A 13,584-nucleotide genomic window follows, 5' to 3' on the forward strand; every position below is an offset into this window, starting at 1 on the left:
GTGAAGAAGGCTGAGCGCCAAAGAATTGATGCTTTTGAACTGTGGTGTTGGAGAAGGCTCTTGAGAATCCCTTGGATGGCAAGGAGATCCAACCAGTCCATCCTAAAGGAGATCAGTCCTGGGTGTTCATTGGAAGGACTGATGCTGAAGCTGAAACTCCAATACTTTGACCACCTGATGCGAAGAGCTGACTGATTTGAAAAGACCCTGATGAAAGATTGAGGACAGGAGAAGGGGATGACAGAGGATGAGATGGTTGGATGGCATCACTGACTCAATGTACATGGGTTTGGGTAGACTCTGGCAGTTGGCGTTGGACAAGGAGGCCTGGCGTGTTGCGATTCATGGAGTCACAAAGAGTCGGACATGATTGAGCGACTGAACTGAACTGATTCTTACCGGTGTGAAGTGATATCTCATTTTAGTTTTGATTTGCATTTCTCTAATAATGAGTGATGTTGAGCATCTTTTCATGTGTCTGTTAGCCATCTGAATGTCTTCTTTGGAGAAATATCTGTTTAGGTCTTTTTCCCACTTTTTGATTGGATTGTTTGTTTTTCTGGTATGAGTGGCTTGTATATTTTGGAAATGAATCCTTTGTCAGTTGTTTCACTTACTATTATTTTCTCCCATTCTTAGGGCTGTCTTTTCATCTTGCTTATAGTTTCCTTTGCTGTGCAAAGTTTTTAAGTTTAATCAGGTCCCACTTGTTTCCTTTTGTTTTTATTTCCATTACTCTAGGAGGTGGGTCATAGAGGATATTGCTTTGGTTTATGTCATCGAGTGTTCTGCCTGTGTTTTCCTCTAAGAGCTTTATAGTTTCTGGTCTTAAATTTAGGTCTTTAATCCATTTTGAGTTTATCTTTGTGTGTGGTGTTAGGAAGTGTTCTAATGTCATTCTTTTACATGTAGCTGTCCAGTTTTCCCAGCACCATTTATTGAAGAGGTGTCTTTGCCCCGTTGTATATTCTTGCCTCCTTTGTCAAAAATAAGGTACCCATAGGTGCATGGGTTTATTTCTGGACTTTCTGTCCTGTTCCACTGGTCTCTGTTTCTGTTTTTGTGCCAGTACCATACTGTCTTGATTACTGTAGCTTTGTAGTGAAATCTGAAGTCAGGAAGGTTGATTTCTCCAGCTCCCTTGTTCTTTCTCAAGACTGCTTTGGCTCTTTTGGGTCTCCCGTGTTTCCATATGAATTGTGAAATTTTTGTTCTAGTTCTGTGAAAAATGCCATTGGTAATTTGATAGAGGTCACATTGAACCTGTAGATTGCATTTAGTAGTATAGTCATTTTCACAATATTGATTCTTCCTACCCAAGAACATGGAATATCTCACCATCTGTTTATGCCATCTTTGATTTCTTTCATTAGTGCCTTATACTTTTTTGTGTACAGTTCTTTTGTTTTCTTAGGTAAGTTTATTCCTAGATGTTTAATTCTTTTTGTTTCAGTGGTGAATGGTATTGATTTCTTAATTTTTCTTTCTGATTTTTCATTGTTAGTATATAGAAATGCAAGTGATATCTGTAATTGATATTGTATCCTGCAACTTTGCTAAATTCACTGATTAGCTCTAGTAATTTTCTGGTACTATCGTTAGAGTTTTCTATGTACAGTATCATGTCATCTGCAAACAGTGAGAGCTTTATTTCTTTTCCGATCTGGATTCTTTTACTTCTTTTTCTTCTTTGATTGCTGTAGCTAGGCCTTCCAAAACTATGTTGAATAATAGTGGTAAAAGTGAACACCCTGGTCTTGTTCCTGATCTTAGGGGGAATGCTGTGTTTTCACCATCGAGAATAATGTTTTTTATAGGCTTATCATATATGGCCTTTACTATGTTGAGGTAGGTTCCTTCTATGCCCATTTTTTTGAAGAGTTTTAATCGTAAATGGGTGCTGAATTTTGTCAAAAGCTTTTTCTACATCTATTGAGATGATCATATGATTTTTATCTTTCAATTTGTTAATATGGTATATCACATTGATTGATTTGTGTATATTGAAGAATCCTTGCATTCCTGGAATAAACCCAACTTGATCATGGTGAATGAGCTTTTTGATGTGTTGCTGAATTCTGTTTGCTAAAATTTTGTTGAGGATTTTTGCATCTATGTTCATCAGAGATATTGGCCTCTAGTTTTCTTTTTTTCTGTTCTCTTTGCCTGGTTTTGGTATCAGGATGATAGTGGCATCGTAGAATGAGTTTGGAAATGTTCCTTCCTCTGCAGTTTTTTTAAGGCATTAGCTCTTCTCTAAATGTTTGATAGAATTCTCCTATGAAGCCATCTGGTCCTGGGCTCATGGTTTTTGGGAGATTTTTGATCACAGCTTCAATTTCAGTGCTTGTAATTGGGTTGTTCATAATTTCTATTTCTTCCTGGGTCAGTCTTGAAAGAGTGAACTTTTCTAAGAATCTGTCCATTTCTTCCAGGTTATCCATTTTATTGCCTTATAGTTGTTCATAATAGTCTCTTATAATCCTTTGCATTTCTGCATTGTCTGTTGTAACCTCTCCTTTTTCATTTCTAATTTTGTTGATTTGATTCTTCTCTCTTTTTTTCTTGATGAGTCTGGCTAATGGTTTGTCAATTTGTTTATCTTCTCAAGGAACCAGCTTTTAGTTTTATTAATCTTTACTATTGTTTCCTTAATTTCTTTTTCATTTATTTCTGCTCAGATATTTATGATTTCTTTCTAGTAATTTTGGGGTGTTTTTGTTCTTCTTTTTCCAGTTGTTTTAGGTGTGAAATTAGGCTGTCTATATGATGTTTTTCTTGTTTCTTGAGGTAGGATTGTATTGCTATAAACTTCCCTCTTAGAACTGCTTTTGCTGCATCCCACAGGTTTTGAGTTGTCGTGTTTTCATTGTCATTTGTTTCTAGAAGTTTTTTGATTTCTTCAGTAACCTGTTGGTTATCTAGAAATGTGTTGTTTACTCTCCATGTATTTGTGTTTCTTACAATTTTTTTCTTGTAATTGACATCTAGTCTTATAGTGTTGTGGTTGGAGAATATGCTTGATATGAATTCAATTTTCTTAAATTTACTGAGGTTTGATTTGTGACCCAAGATGTGGTCTATCCTGGAGAATGTTCCATGTGCACTTGAGAAGAAGATGTATTCTTCTGCATTTGGATGCAATGTCCTGAAGATATCAATGAGATCCATCTCATCTAATGTATCATTTAAGACTTGTGTTTCCTCATTAATTTTCTGTTTTGATGATCTGTCCATTGGTGTGGTGGAGTGTTAAAGTCTCCTACCATTGTTGTGTTACTATCAGTTTCTCCTTTTATGTCTATTAGTGTTTGTCTTATGTATTGAAATGCTTCTATGTTGGGTGCATAGGTATTTGCAATTGTTATGTCTTCCTCTTGGATTGATCCCTTGATCATTATGTAGTGCCCTTCCTTATCTCTTGTGATTACAAGAGATATTTTATTTTATTTTATTTTAAGGTCTATTTTGATATGAAGACTGCTACTCCAGCTTTCTTTTGCTTCCTGTTTGCATGGAATATATTTTTCCATCCTCTCACTTTCAGTCCATATGTGTCTTTAGGTCTGAAGTGGGTTTCTTGTAGACAGCATATATATGGGTCTTGTTTTTGTATCCATTCAGCCAGTCTGTGTCTTTTGGTTGGAGCATTTAATCCATTTACATATGAAATAATTATTGATATATATGTTTTTATTGCCATTTTCTTTATTGTTTTGGGTTGATTTTGTAGATCATTTTTCTTCTTTGTATGTCTTGACTATATGAGTCCCTTTAACATTTGTTGTAAAGCTGGTTTGGTGGTACTGAATTCTCTTGACTTTTGCTTTTCTGAATAGCTTTTTATCTTTCCATCAATTTTGAATGAGATCCTTGCCAGGTACAATAATATTGGTTGTAGATTTTTCTCTTTCAGTACTTTAAATATATACTGCCATTCACTTCTTGCCCGCAGAGTTTCTGCTGAAAGATCAGCTGTTAAGCATATGGGGTGTCCCTTGTATATTGTTTCTTCTCCCTTGCTGCTTTTAATATTCTTTCTTTGTGTTTAGTCTTTGTTAGTTTGATTAGTATGTGTATTGTTGTATTTCTCCTTGGGTTTATCCTGTATGGGACTCTTTGTGCCTCTTGGACTTGATTGACTATTTCCTTTTCCATGTTGGGAAAATTTTCAACTATAATCTCTTTAAAATTTTTCTCATATCCTTTCTTTTTCTCTTCTTCTTCTGGGACCCCTATAATCCGAATGTTGGTGCATTTGATATTGTCCCAGAGGTCTCTGAGACTATCCTCAGTTCTTTTCATTCTTTTTACTTTATTCTGCTCAGCAGAAATTATTTCCACCATTTTATCTTTCAGCTTACTGATTCATTCTTCTGCTTCAGCTATTCTTCTATTGATTCCTTCTAGACTATTTTTAATTTAGGTAATTGTGTTGTTTGTCTCTGTATGTTAATTCTTTAATTCTTCTAGGTCTTTGTTAATTGATTCTTGCATTTTCTCCATTTTGTTTTCAAGGTTTTTTTTATCATCTTTACTATTATTATTATTCTGAATTCTTTTTCAAGTAGTTTGCCTATTTCCTCTTCATTTATTTGGACTTCTGTGTTTCTAGTTTGTTTCTTCATTTGTGTAGTATCTCTCTGCCTTTTCATTACTTTTTTTTAACTTATTGTGTTTGAGGTCTCCTTTTCCCAGACTTCAAGGTTGAATTCTTTCTTTCTTTTGGTTTCTGCCCTCCTAAGGTTGGTCCACTGGTTTATGTAAGCTTTGTATAGGGTGAGATTTGTGCTGAGTTTTTGTTTGTTTGTTTTTCCTCTGATGCGCAAGGCTGAGTGAGTTGGTAATCCTGTCTAATGATGACTGGGTTTGTATTTTTGTTTTGTTTGTTGTTTAGATGAGGCGTCCTTCACAGGGTGCTATTGGTAGTTGGGTGATACCAGGTCTTGTATTCAAGTGTTTTCCTTTGTGTGATTTCTTACAATTTGATACTCTCTAGGATTAGTTCTCTGGTAGTCTAGGGTCTTGGAGTCAGTGCTCCCACTCCAAAGGCTCAGGGCTTGATCTCAAGTTTTGCATGATTTAATATATTCTTTTCCCCTGGTCAGGTACTCTTGTCCACTCTCAGCTGGAGAGTGTATTGTGTCTGAAGGTGTATTCCTGGTGTATCCTTGGAGAGAGATGTACTCCATGTCCACCTACTCCTCTGCCATCTTGTTCTCTCCACTCTAGTATTCTTGCCTGGGGAATCCCATGGACAGAGACAGCTGGCTTATTATGGTCCATAGCATCGCAAAGAGTTGGACATAACTGAAGTGACCTAGCACTGGCCTGAGCTGAACTATAGTAATTGTCCTACATACAAACAAGTTCTCTTCCAAGAGCACATTTGTAAGTCCAACTTGTTTGTAAGTACAAAAAAGTTAGCCTAGATACCCAGCCAACACAGTTGGCTATGTGGTGCTGTACTGTAATTAGTTTATGTTACTTTTCACACAAATAGTACATAAAAAATACAAAAAAAAAAATATTTTTAACCTTACAGTACAGAACCTTGAAAAGTACAGTGGTACAGTACAGCAGCTGGCATACAGGGGCTGGCATCAAGTGAACAGGCACAAAGATTTACTGACTGGAGGGAAAAGAGGTGGGAGATGGTAGAGCTGAAGTGTGTCAACAATTGGAGACAGAGGAGAGGGCAAGCTGCAATTTCATTCACGCCTGACACTGATGGCACATGTTCAGAGCTTGAAATAAAGATGTTGCACTGCTGTACTCTATACAGTACTGTACAGTAAAGTCACAAGACCACAACTACTGGTAGTGGATGCACACACATGACGTACACTATACACATGAATTAACTTATGTGATTGCACACGCATACACACGTTTGCATCTGTGAAAGTTCACAGCTTGAAGGTTTGTATGTAGGGGACTTACTGTAAGGAGTTTCAACTCTTCCTGAAAGCTATAGGGAAAGAACTACTAAGAGTTTTAATCAAGAGTGTGATACTACCAGATTTGTGTTTTAGTGAAGTTTCTTTAGCAGCAACTTGGAGGGTGGATTGGTGACAATTTCAGATGCTGTTGCAATCTGTAGGAAAACCAGTGGAAGAGCAAGGAGAATGAAACTATGAGAATGAATAGGAAAGAATGGAGCTGAAAGATATTAAGCTTTTCTAAATTGAGAAGCTTTAATTTCTAAATTGAGAACAAAAAATATCAGTGCCATTTACCAAGCAATTGGATGCAAGAATAAACATAGATTTTAGAAAAGAACTTTAGAAAAGCTTTATTAGAGCTTTATTAGCTTTTTTAAAGCTTAGAAAAGCTTTATTTTAGACATTTTGTATTAAAGGAACTCTTAGTGTCTTTAGCAACCTAAGGAAGCCATGTAATTGACAGGCAATTCATTATGTGTATCTGAGGATTAACAGAGTTCTAGGGGAAAGATGGATGGCTGCGAAGCATTATGTTTTAAATAGTTGTAGCTTAATAGAGATGAGAAAAACCAGTCATATCTAGGATAAGATTATCCAAAGCCCTGGAGCAAACAGCAATATCGAAGCAGTATAGTAAAGGAAGGCCCCACAAAGGGAGCTATAAGGAAATAATCAGAGAGAGGAGAAATAAGAAAAGTAAATTTTCAGAAGATTAAACTGGAGGCAGAGTGACCAATTAAGAACAATAATAGTTCAGACAGGAGATAAATGATGGCTTGAAATAAGAGTTGCAGTGGGATTTGACAGCAGAGAAATGCAAAATGAATCCACAGTGTGATACCACTATACGGTTACTAGAATGTCTATAATTAAAAAGACTGAACATACCCAGGGCTGGCAAGGATGTCAAGCAAGTGGAATTCTTATGCACTGCTGACAAGGATGTAAAAATGGTACAGCCACATTGGAAAACAGGTTGGCACTTTCTTTAAAGGTTTAATATAGACATGTCATATGAAACAACCATTCCACTCCTAAATACTCACCCAAGATTTGTGAAAGTATATATGCATAGAGAGACTTGTACCAGGAAATTTATAGCACCTTTATTTGTGATACTCAAAAAAACAAAAAACAGTGCAAACATTCATCAGCCGTTGAATGGATATACAAATCGGTGTATATCCATACAATGGAATATTGTTTAGTGATAAAAGAAAATAATGAGCTATTAATATCCACACAAAATAGATTAAGAGCAAAATAATTTTTCTGAGTAAAAGAAGTCAGACAAAAAAGTACATTTATATAAAAAATATATAGAAAACACAGACTAGCCCCAAGCATCCAGCATCGTGCATCGAACCTGGATGCTTGGGGCTGGTGCACTGGGATGGCCCAGGGGGATGGTATGGGGAGGGAGGAGGGAGGAGGGTTCGGGATGGGGAACACATGTATACCTGTGGCGGATTCATTTTGATATTTGGCAAAACTAATACAATTATGTAAAGTTTAAAAATAAAATAAAATTAGGAAAAAAAAGAAAACACAGACTAACATATAGTCACAGTAAGCAGCTAGAGGATATTTGTGGATAGGGCTTCATAGGGAGGGACAGTGGAAGGAAGGATGACAAAGAGACTTAGGGAAACTACTGGAGTGATTGACATGCTCAGTTTTTTGACTGTGATCATTTCATGGATGGAGAAGGCAATGGCACCCCACTCCAGTACTCTTGCCTGGAAAATCCCATGGACAGAGGAGCCTGGTAGGCTGCAGTCCATGGGGTCGAGAAGCGTCGGACACGACTGAGCGACTTCACTTTCACTTTTCACTTTCATGCATTGGAGAAGGAAATGGCAACCCACTCCAGTGTTCCTGCCTGGAGAATCCCAGGGATGGGGAGCCTGGTGGGCTGCCATCTATGGGGTCGCACAGAGTCGGACATGACTGAAGCGACTTAGCAGCAGCAGCAGCATTTCATGGATGTATAGAGATCTCAAAACTTGTAAAACTGTATATTTTAAACATGGACAAATTATACCATGTCAGTTTTACATTGATAAAAGTGTTTTAAAATAGAACAGTGAGTTCCCTGGTGGCCTAATAGTTAGGATTCCAGGCTTTCACTGCTATGGCTGGGTTCAGTCCCACATCAGGGAATTGAGTTCCTATAGGCATGCGTGCGTGTGTGCTCAGTCACTTAGTCATGTTTGGCTTTTTGCCACCCCCCAGGCTATAGCCCCCAGGCTCCTCTGTCCTTGGGATTTTCTAGACAAGAATAGTAGAGTGGGTTTCTATTTCCTTCTCCAGGGGATCTTCCTGACCCAGGGATCAAATCCTGGCAGGTGGATTCTTTACTACTGAGCCACCAGGGAAGCTCATAAAGCCATGCAACACATTGAAAAATAAAATAAATAATCGTTTAAAGAGAACAGATAATAGAGTTATTTAGATGAAATTAGTAGGGCTGTTGATTGGTAAGATATAGAATGGTGAGGAGAAAAGATGACTGTCTAATTAGGAGATTGGGTAGGGGTCTTAGTGTTACCAGATAAAATAAATAATACAGATCTGGGAGTAAAAAGATAACCATTTTAATTCAGAATATCAGCTGGGGAGGTATATAATGAATCACCTGCTGAATGTGGATTTTTAGGCAAAAATCAGGTCCAGGTATGTTTATTTCTGAGTGGTCAACATATAGTAAGGAAATATAAACTTGAGGCTACCCAGATAGCTGAAACCTGACAAATAGCCAACTGAAAGCACTCTGGTGACTGTCAACATTTCAGAAGTGTTCAGAAAAGTAGGGTTCCAGGGAAGGAGACTGAGAATGAGGTTGGAAAGGCAAGAGAAACTGAGAAGTTGGTATCATGGAAGTCGAAGGAGGAAAATTCTAGAAGGATGGAAATATTAACCTCACATACTGCACAGATTTGGATTAAGGTAAGGACCAAAGGATAGGGTTTGGATGTAGGGAGGACACTGTGGGTTTTAGCAAGGTCAGAATCCATGGAGTAGTGAGATAGAAATTCAAGTAAGGCTATTGCTCCTTTTCAGATACCTGATTATTTGTTTTACACAAGTTATCCTCAGCTAGTTTGTAAAACCACTGTCCCTTGAAGTTCAAACTGTCTTTTTCAGGAAGCACTCCCACCTTCTGAGTCAGTTAGTAGAACCACAGTCACTAATAGAGGTGCCCTATGTCCCCCAAAGTGCATTGATATGGACGCAAAATTGATCATTTAGATTTTCAATGGACTAAAAGAAGAAAAGAACTGCCAAAGTGAAAACAACTCCTTTATAACAACTCAGTATTGACTATAAAATACTTGTTAAGTTCCCACTGTGTGTCTAGTATTGAATAAAACCCTTAATTCCCTGTTTATCCATAAATGATGTCTGAACTCATCAACTCTAAAATTTTATGTTAATTGCTATTCTGTAAGGGAAAGAAATAGGGCAAGGAATAAAAGCAAGTGTTAGCATTCCATAGCAGAACCCACTCCATAGCTGTCACTCATGAAGGACAGAGTAGAACCCTTTCTTTAAATCAGTAAAAATATGCCATCCTATGTCTCAATACCGAAGCTAATACTTCAGTGGACCAGTGAGTTTCACTTCAATTGTGTTTCTGCTTTTTAATCAGTTTTTCTTAGAATGATTTCTAAAAATGTATATATTCACTCAGGGATAAGGAGGAAAACTACCTCCAGTCACTGACTTGCCTATGATAAAGAGACATCTCATTTTCACAGACATTATTAAAATGTATACCAGGTCTATAGAAAAAAGGCTATTTTCACATTCCAGTCAACAGCCCTATGTGAAAACTTCTTTGCTGATCTGGATTAAAAAAATATATATATGTATTAAAAGTTTTGAAACATTTTTATAAATCTTTTTTATCTTAGCCACCAGTCTGGTGAAAAAGATATGTAAATATGAAATTGATATGTGCTAGAAAGTAATTAACTTTTTAAATCTTAACTTGCTTAATAATTTCTAATTAGGCACTTATTTTTTAAGTAATTTTTTTTGTTTATCTTTATAAAATTCTTCGAGGATCTGAGGTGTTAATAGGTTTGGGTATTTTATTTTGGATATTTTTTAAGGTAGTTATGTTTGGTTTTACTGAGGATACTTCCTTTTGAAATGGAAGGGCTACAGATTACAATGGAATTTTGGAGTTTGATATTTCTCTTTATTTTTCAAAGAACACTCTTCTAAAAAATGGTGAGTTGGGAGAAAATAATAATATTTCAAGGTCAAACAAACTTGAGAAATACTTCTTGTTCTGTGTCCCTTTTTTGGAGCATTACTTTTCATATTAGTATGTTGCAAGATCTGAGCAGCCATAAAATTAAGATCTGTGTTTAAATTTGCTTAACTAGTGTTTGTCATATTTATTTGATCCAGCAATATCCAAGAAACTAATGCTCCAAAGAATAAACACTTTGAAATGCCCTTAAAACCCATTGGTTCAAGTGGCCATTTTTAGACCCTTGCTAATTCAGATGTTATATCGGGCAGAGATTTAGAGGCCAAATTTGTCTTGTTAATGAACCAATGCCTCAATATGCATCAAGGATCCAAAATATATGAAGCAGTTAAAGGTTGGGCCTAGGCAAATATTATGGTGAGATACCACATAATTCAGAGAGAACCTAGACTGACTCTTAAGAATAAAGAGGGTAAAAATCAGTGAGATAAAGTGTTCACATCTGCTCTCTGAACAAAGCAGTTTAAACAGAGAAGAGTCTCTCTTTTTTTCCTTTTTCCTTTCTATTTCTAAATTCTTATCCTCATCATATTGGAAGTACATTTAGAGACCTGAGAGAAAAGCAATAAACAATGAAAACTGTACCTCTCTTGAAACAGATATTTGGCAAAACTAATACAATTATGTAAAGTTTAAAAATAAAATAAAATTAAAAAAAAAAAAACAATGGATGTGGATCCTGTCATTTTGCAAAATCAAACATTCCCATCTCTCCACATCCAGGCACAACCACCTCATCCTCATTCCTCTAGGGATGAGCCTCAGCCAAAGTACTTCTGTGGATACTGAAATGTACAGACAGAATCACAAATTGTGTTTATTTCTAATTCACAGTCTGATTTCTAGTTAAATATTTATCTTATCATTCAGTTCAGTTTAGTCGCTCAATCGTGTCCGACTCTTTGCGACCCCATGAACCGCAGCACGCCAGGCCTCCCACCATCTCCTGGAGCTCACTCAAACTCAGGTCCATCGAGTCGGTGATGCCATCCAGCCATCTCATCCTCTGCCGTCCCCTCTTCCTCCTGCCCCCAATCCCTCCCAGCATCAGAGTCTTTTCCAGTGAGTCAACTCTTCACATGAGGTGGCCAGAGTACTGGAGTTTCAGCTTTAGATTCATTCCTTCCAAAGAAATGCCAGGGCCGATCTCCTTTAGAATGGACTGGTTGGATCTCCTTGCAGTCCAAGGGACTCTCATGAGTCTTCTCCAACACCACAGTTCAAAAGCATCAATTCTTCAGTGCTCAGCTTTCTTCACAGTCCAACTCTCACATCCATAGATGACCACTGGAAAAACCATAACCTTGACTACATGGACCTTTGTTGGCAAAGTAATGTCTCTGCTTTTCAATATGCTATCTAGGTTGATCATAACTTTTCTTCCAAGGAGTAAGCGTCTTTCAATTTCATGGCTGCAGTCACCATCTGCCGTGATTTTGGAGCCCAAAAAAATAAAGTCTGACACTGTTTCCACTGTTTCCCCATCTATTTCCCATGAAGTGATAGGACCAGATGCCATGATCTTCGTTTTCTGAATGTTGAGCTTTAAGCCAACTTTTTCACTCTCCACTTTCACTTTCATCAAGAGGCTTTTGAGTTCCTCTTCACTTTCTGCCATAAGGGTGGTGTCATCTGCATATCTGAGGTTATTGATATTTCTCCCGGCAATCTTGATTCCAGCTTGTGCTTCTTCCAGCCCAGCATTTCTCATGATGTACTCTGCATAGAAGTTAAATAAGCAGGGTGACAATACACAGCCTTGACATACTCCTCTTCCTATTTGGAACCAGTTCCATGTCCAGTTCGAACTATTCCTTCCTGACCTGCATATAGGTTTCTCAAGAGACAGGTCAGGTGGTCAGGTATTCCTATCTCTTTCAGAATTTTCCACAGTTTATTGTGATCCACACAGTCAAAGGCTTTGACATAGTCAATAAAGCAAAAACAGATGTTTTTCTGGAACTCTCTTGCTTTTTCAATGATCCAACGGATGTTGGCAATTTGCTTATCATTAATTACATATTAATTTTATTTTCTAACTACTTGTATTATGGAAAACTGTGTCAATGAGTTCTCTGTTGTCCATCTAAACATTTTTATTTTATCTTGACTGGTTTGTGTTCAGGCTACTATTTTCATGCTTTCTTTGTGGATCATATAACAATGTATTTTATTGATGTTGTAGTTTCTGCAATTATTAAATAGCTGTATATAGTTATAGTGTTAATTTGAGAATTAAAGTAAAAGTATCTTGAAGAAACAGAACTAATATAGATGTGGTTGGTATTGCTCAAATAAAATGTGAAACTTTCTCCTTCCTTTGCAGCCAACATATCAATTGTAGATATTGATACTAACCAGGAGGAGAACATAGCAACTTCATCTCCTGGGAACAACTTCGGTCTTGACTTGAAAGCAGATGACAAAATATATTTTGGTGGTCTGCCAACGCTGAGGAACTTGAGGTAATTTGATGTATATTTAGGGCTAAGGATTACGTTTTAATTAAATGGTCACTATGCTCAATAGAGTTCTGAAGTTTAATTATAACAGGAGTATCATATAACCTTTAGTTGCAGAAAATGCCTAATCTAAAAAATTGTGCTACATGTTAATACCAGGATTTAAAAAACATAGATTAATTTGATATCTTTATTGAAGAGGTAGATGGGAATCACTGTTACCTTTAGAGTCAGTCACGAGATAAAAAGAATTATAAAAGTTATTAAAGGTGGAAACTGGAGTTGAATGTAATTGCCTTTCTGCTGTACATTCACCAGAGATAATGGTGCACTGACTTTGCTGAGTGTTCTGAAAATTAGTCAGTGTTCCAGGATACTGTGAGTGTAACCTATTTCATGGCTAAGCACGAGCATGATAATAGTGTAATGGAACTTTCCCATGTACTTGATGCTGAAGCAGTATTAGTTGTTCTTGCCCATGTCAATATTTTTCAAAACTTCACATATATTTTTTAGATAGCAGGATAGGGAGATGTATTTAGTTTAATAGTTTAATTAATTCCAAAATAAATAGAAGTAATTAAAAAGTGTCAGAAAATATTTCATGTGATATTTCATTAATCTCCTGCTTGTTACAAAACAGCCTATAAGAAATAAAAGTTGTAGAATACTTGGTGCTCAATAAAAGTTAATTGAATCTAATTTGGATGGGATGAATTGATTTGGCCAAACCATAAGAATTTACTATAAATATAGACCACCAGATTTTTACATTTTATTTTGTTTAGTTTGCTAGTACAAACGTCCTGCCTAGGTGTTTCTACACTAAAAAGACACATTACAATTAGAATGGTCTCAGAATAACTGAAAAGTACGATGGTCAGTTCTTTTC

The 13,584-nt window shown here is 36.7% G+C and overlaps 1 protein-coding gene across 1 annotated transcript in view; it reads left to right on the forward strand.

Moving 5' to 3' along the window:
- The window catches only part of LAMA2 (laminin subunit alpha 2), a 707,066-nt gene that overhangs the window by 647,405 nt on the left and 46,077 nt on the right, over nt 1–13,584 (forward strand). Inside the window, exon 52 of the mRNA XM_070376649.1 lies at nt 12,557–12,695. Coding sequence (XP_070232750.1) covers nt 12,557–12,695 — 139 coding nt within the window. The remainder of the gene's footprint in view (nt 1–12,556; nt 12,696–13,584) is intronic.

The sequence above is a fragment of the Bos mutus genome, chromosome 9 (genome assembly GCF_027580195.1).
Source record: "Bos mutus isolate GX-2022 chromosome 9, NWIPB_WYAK_1.1, whole genome shotgun sequence".
In the NCBI taxonomy this organism is placed as follows: domain Eukaryota; kingdom Metazoa; phylum Chordata; class Mammalia; order Artiodactyla; family Bovidae; genus Bos; species Bos mutus.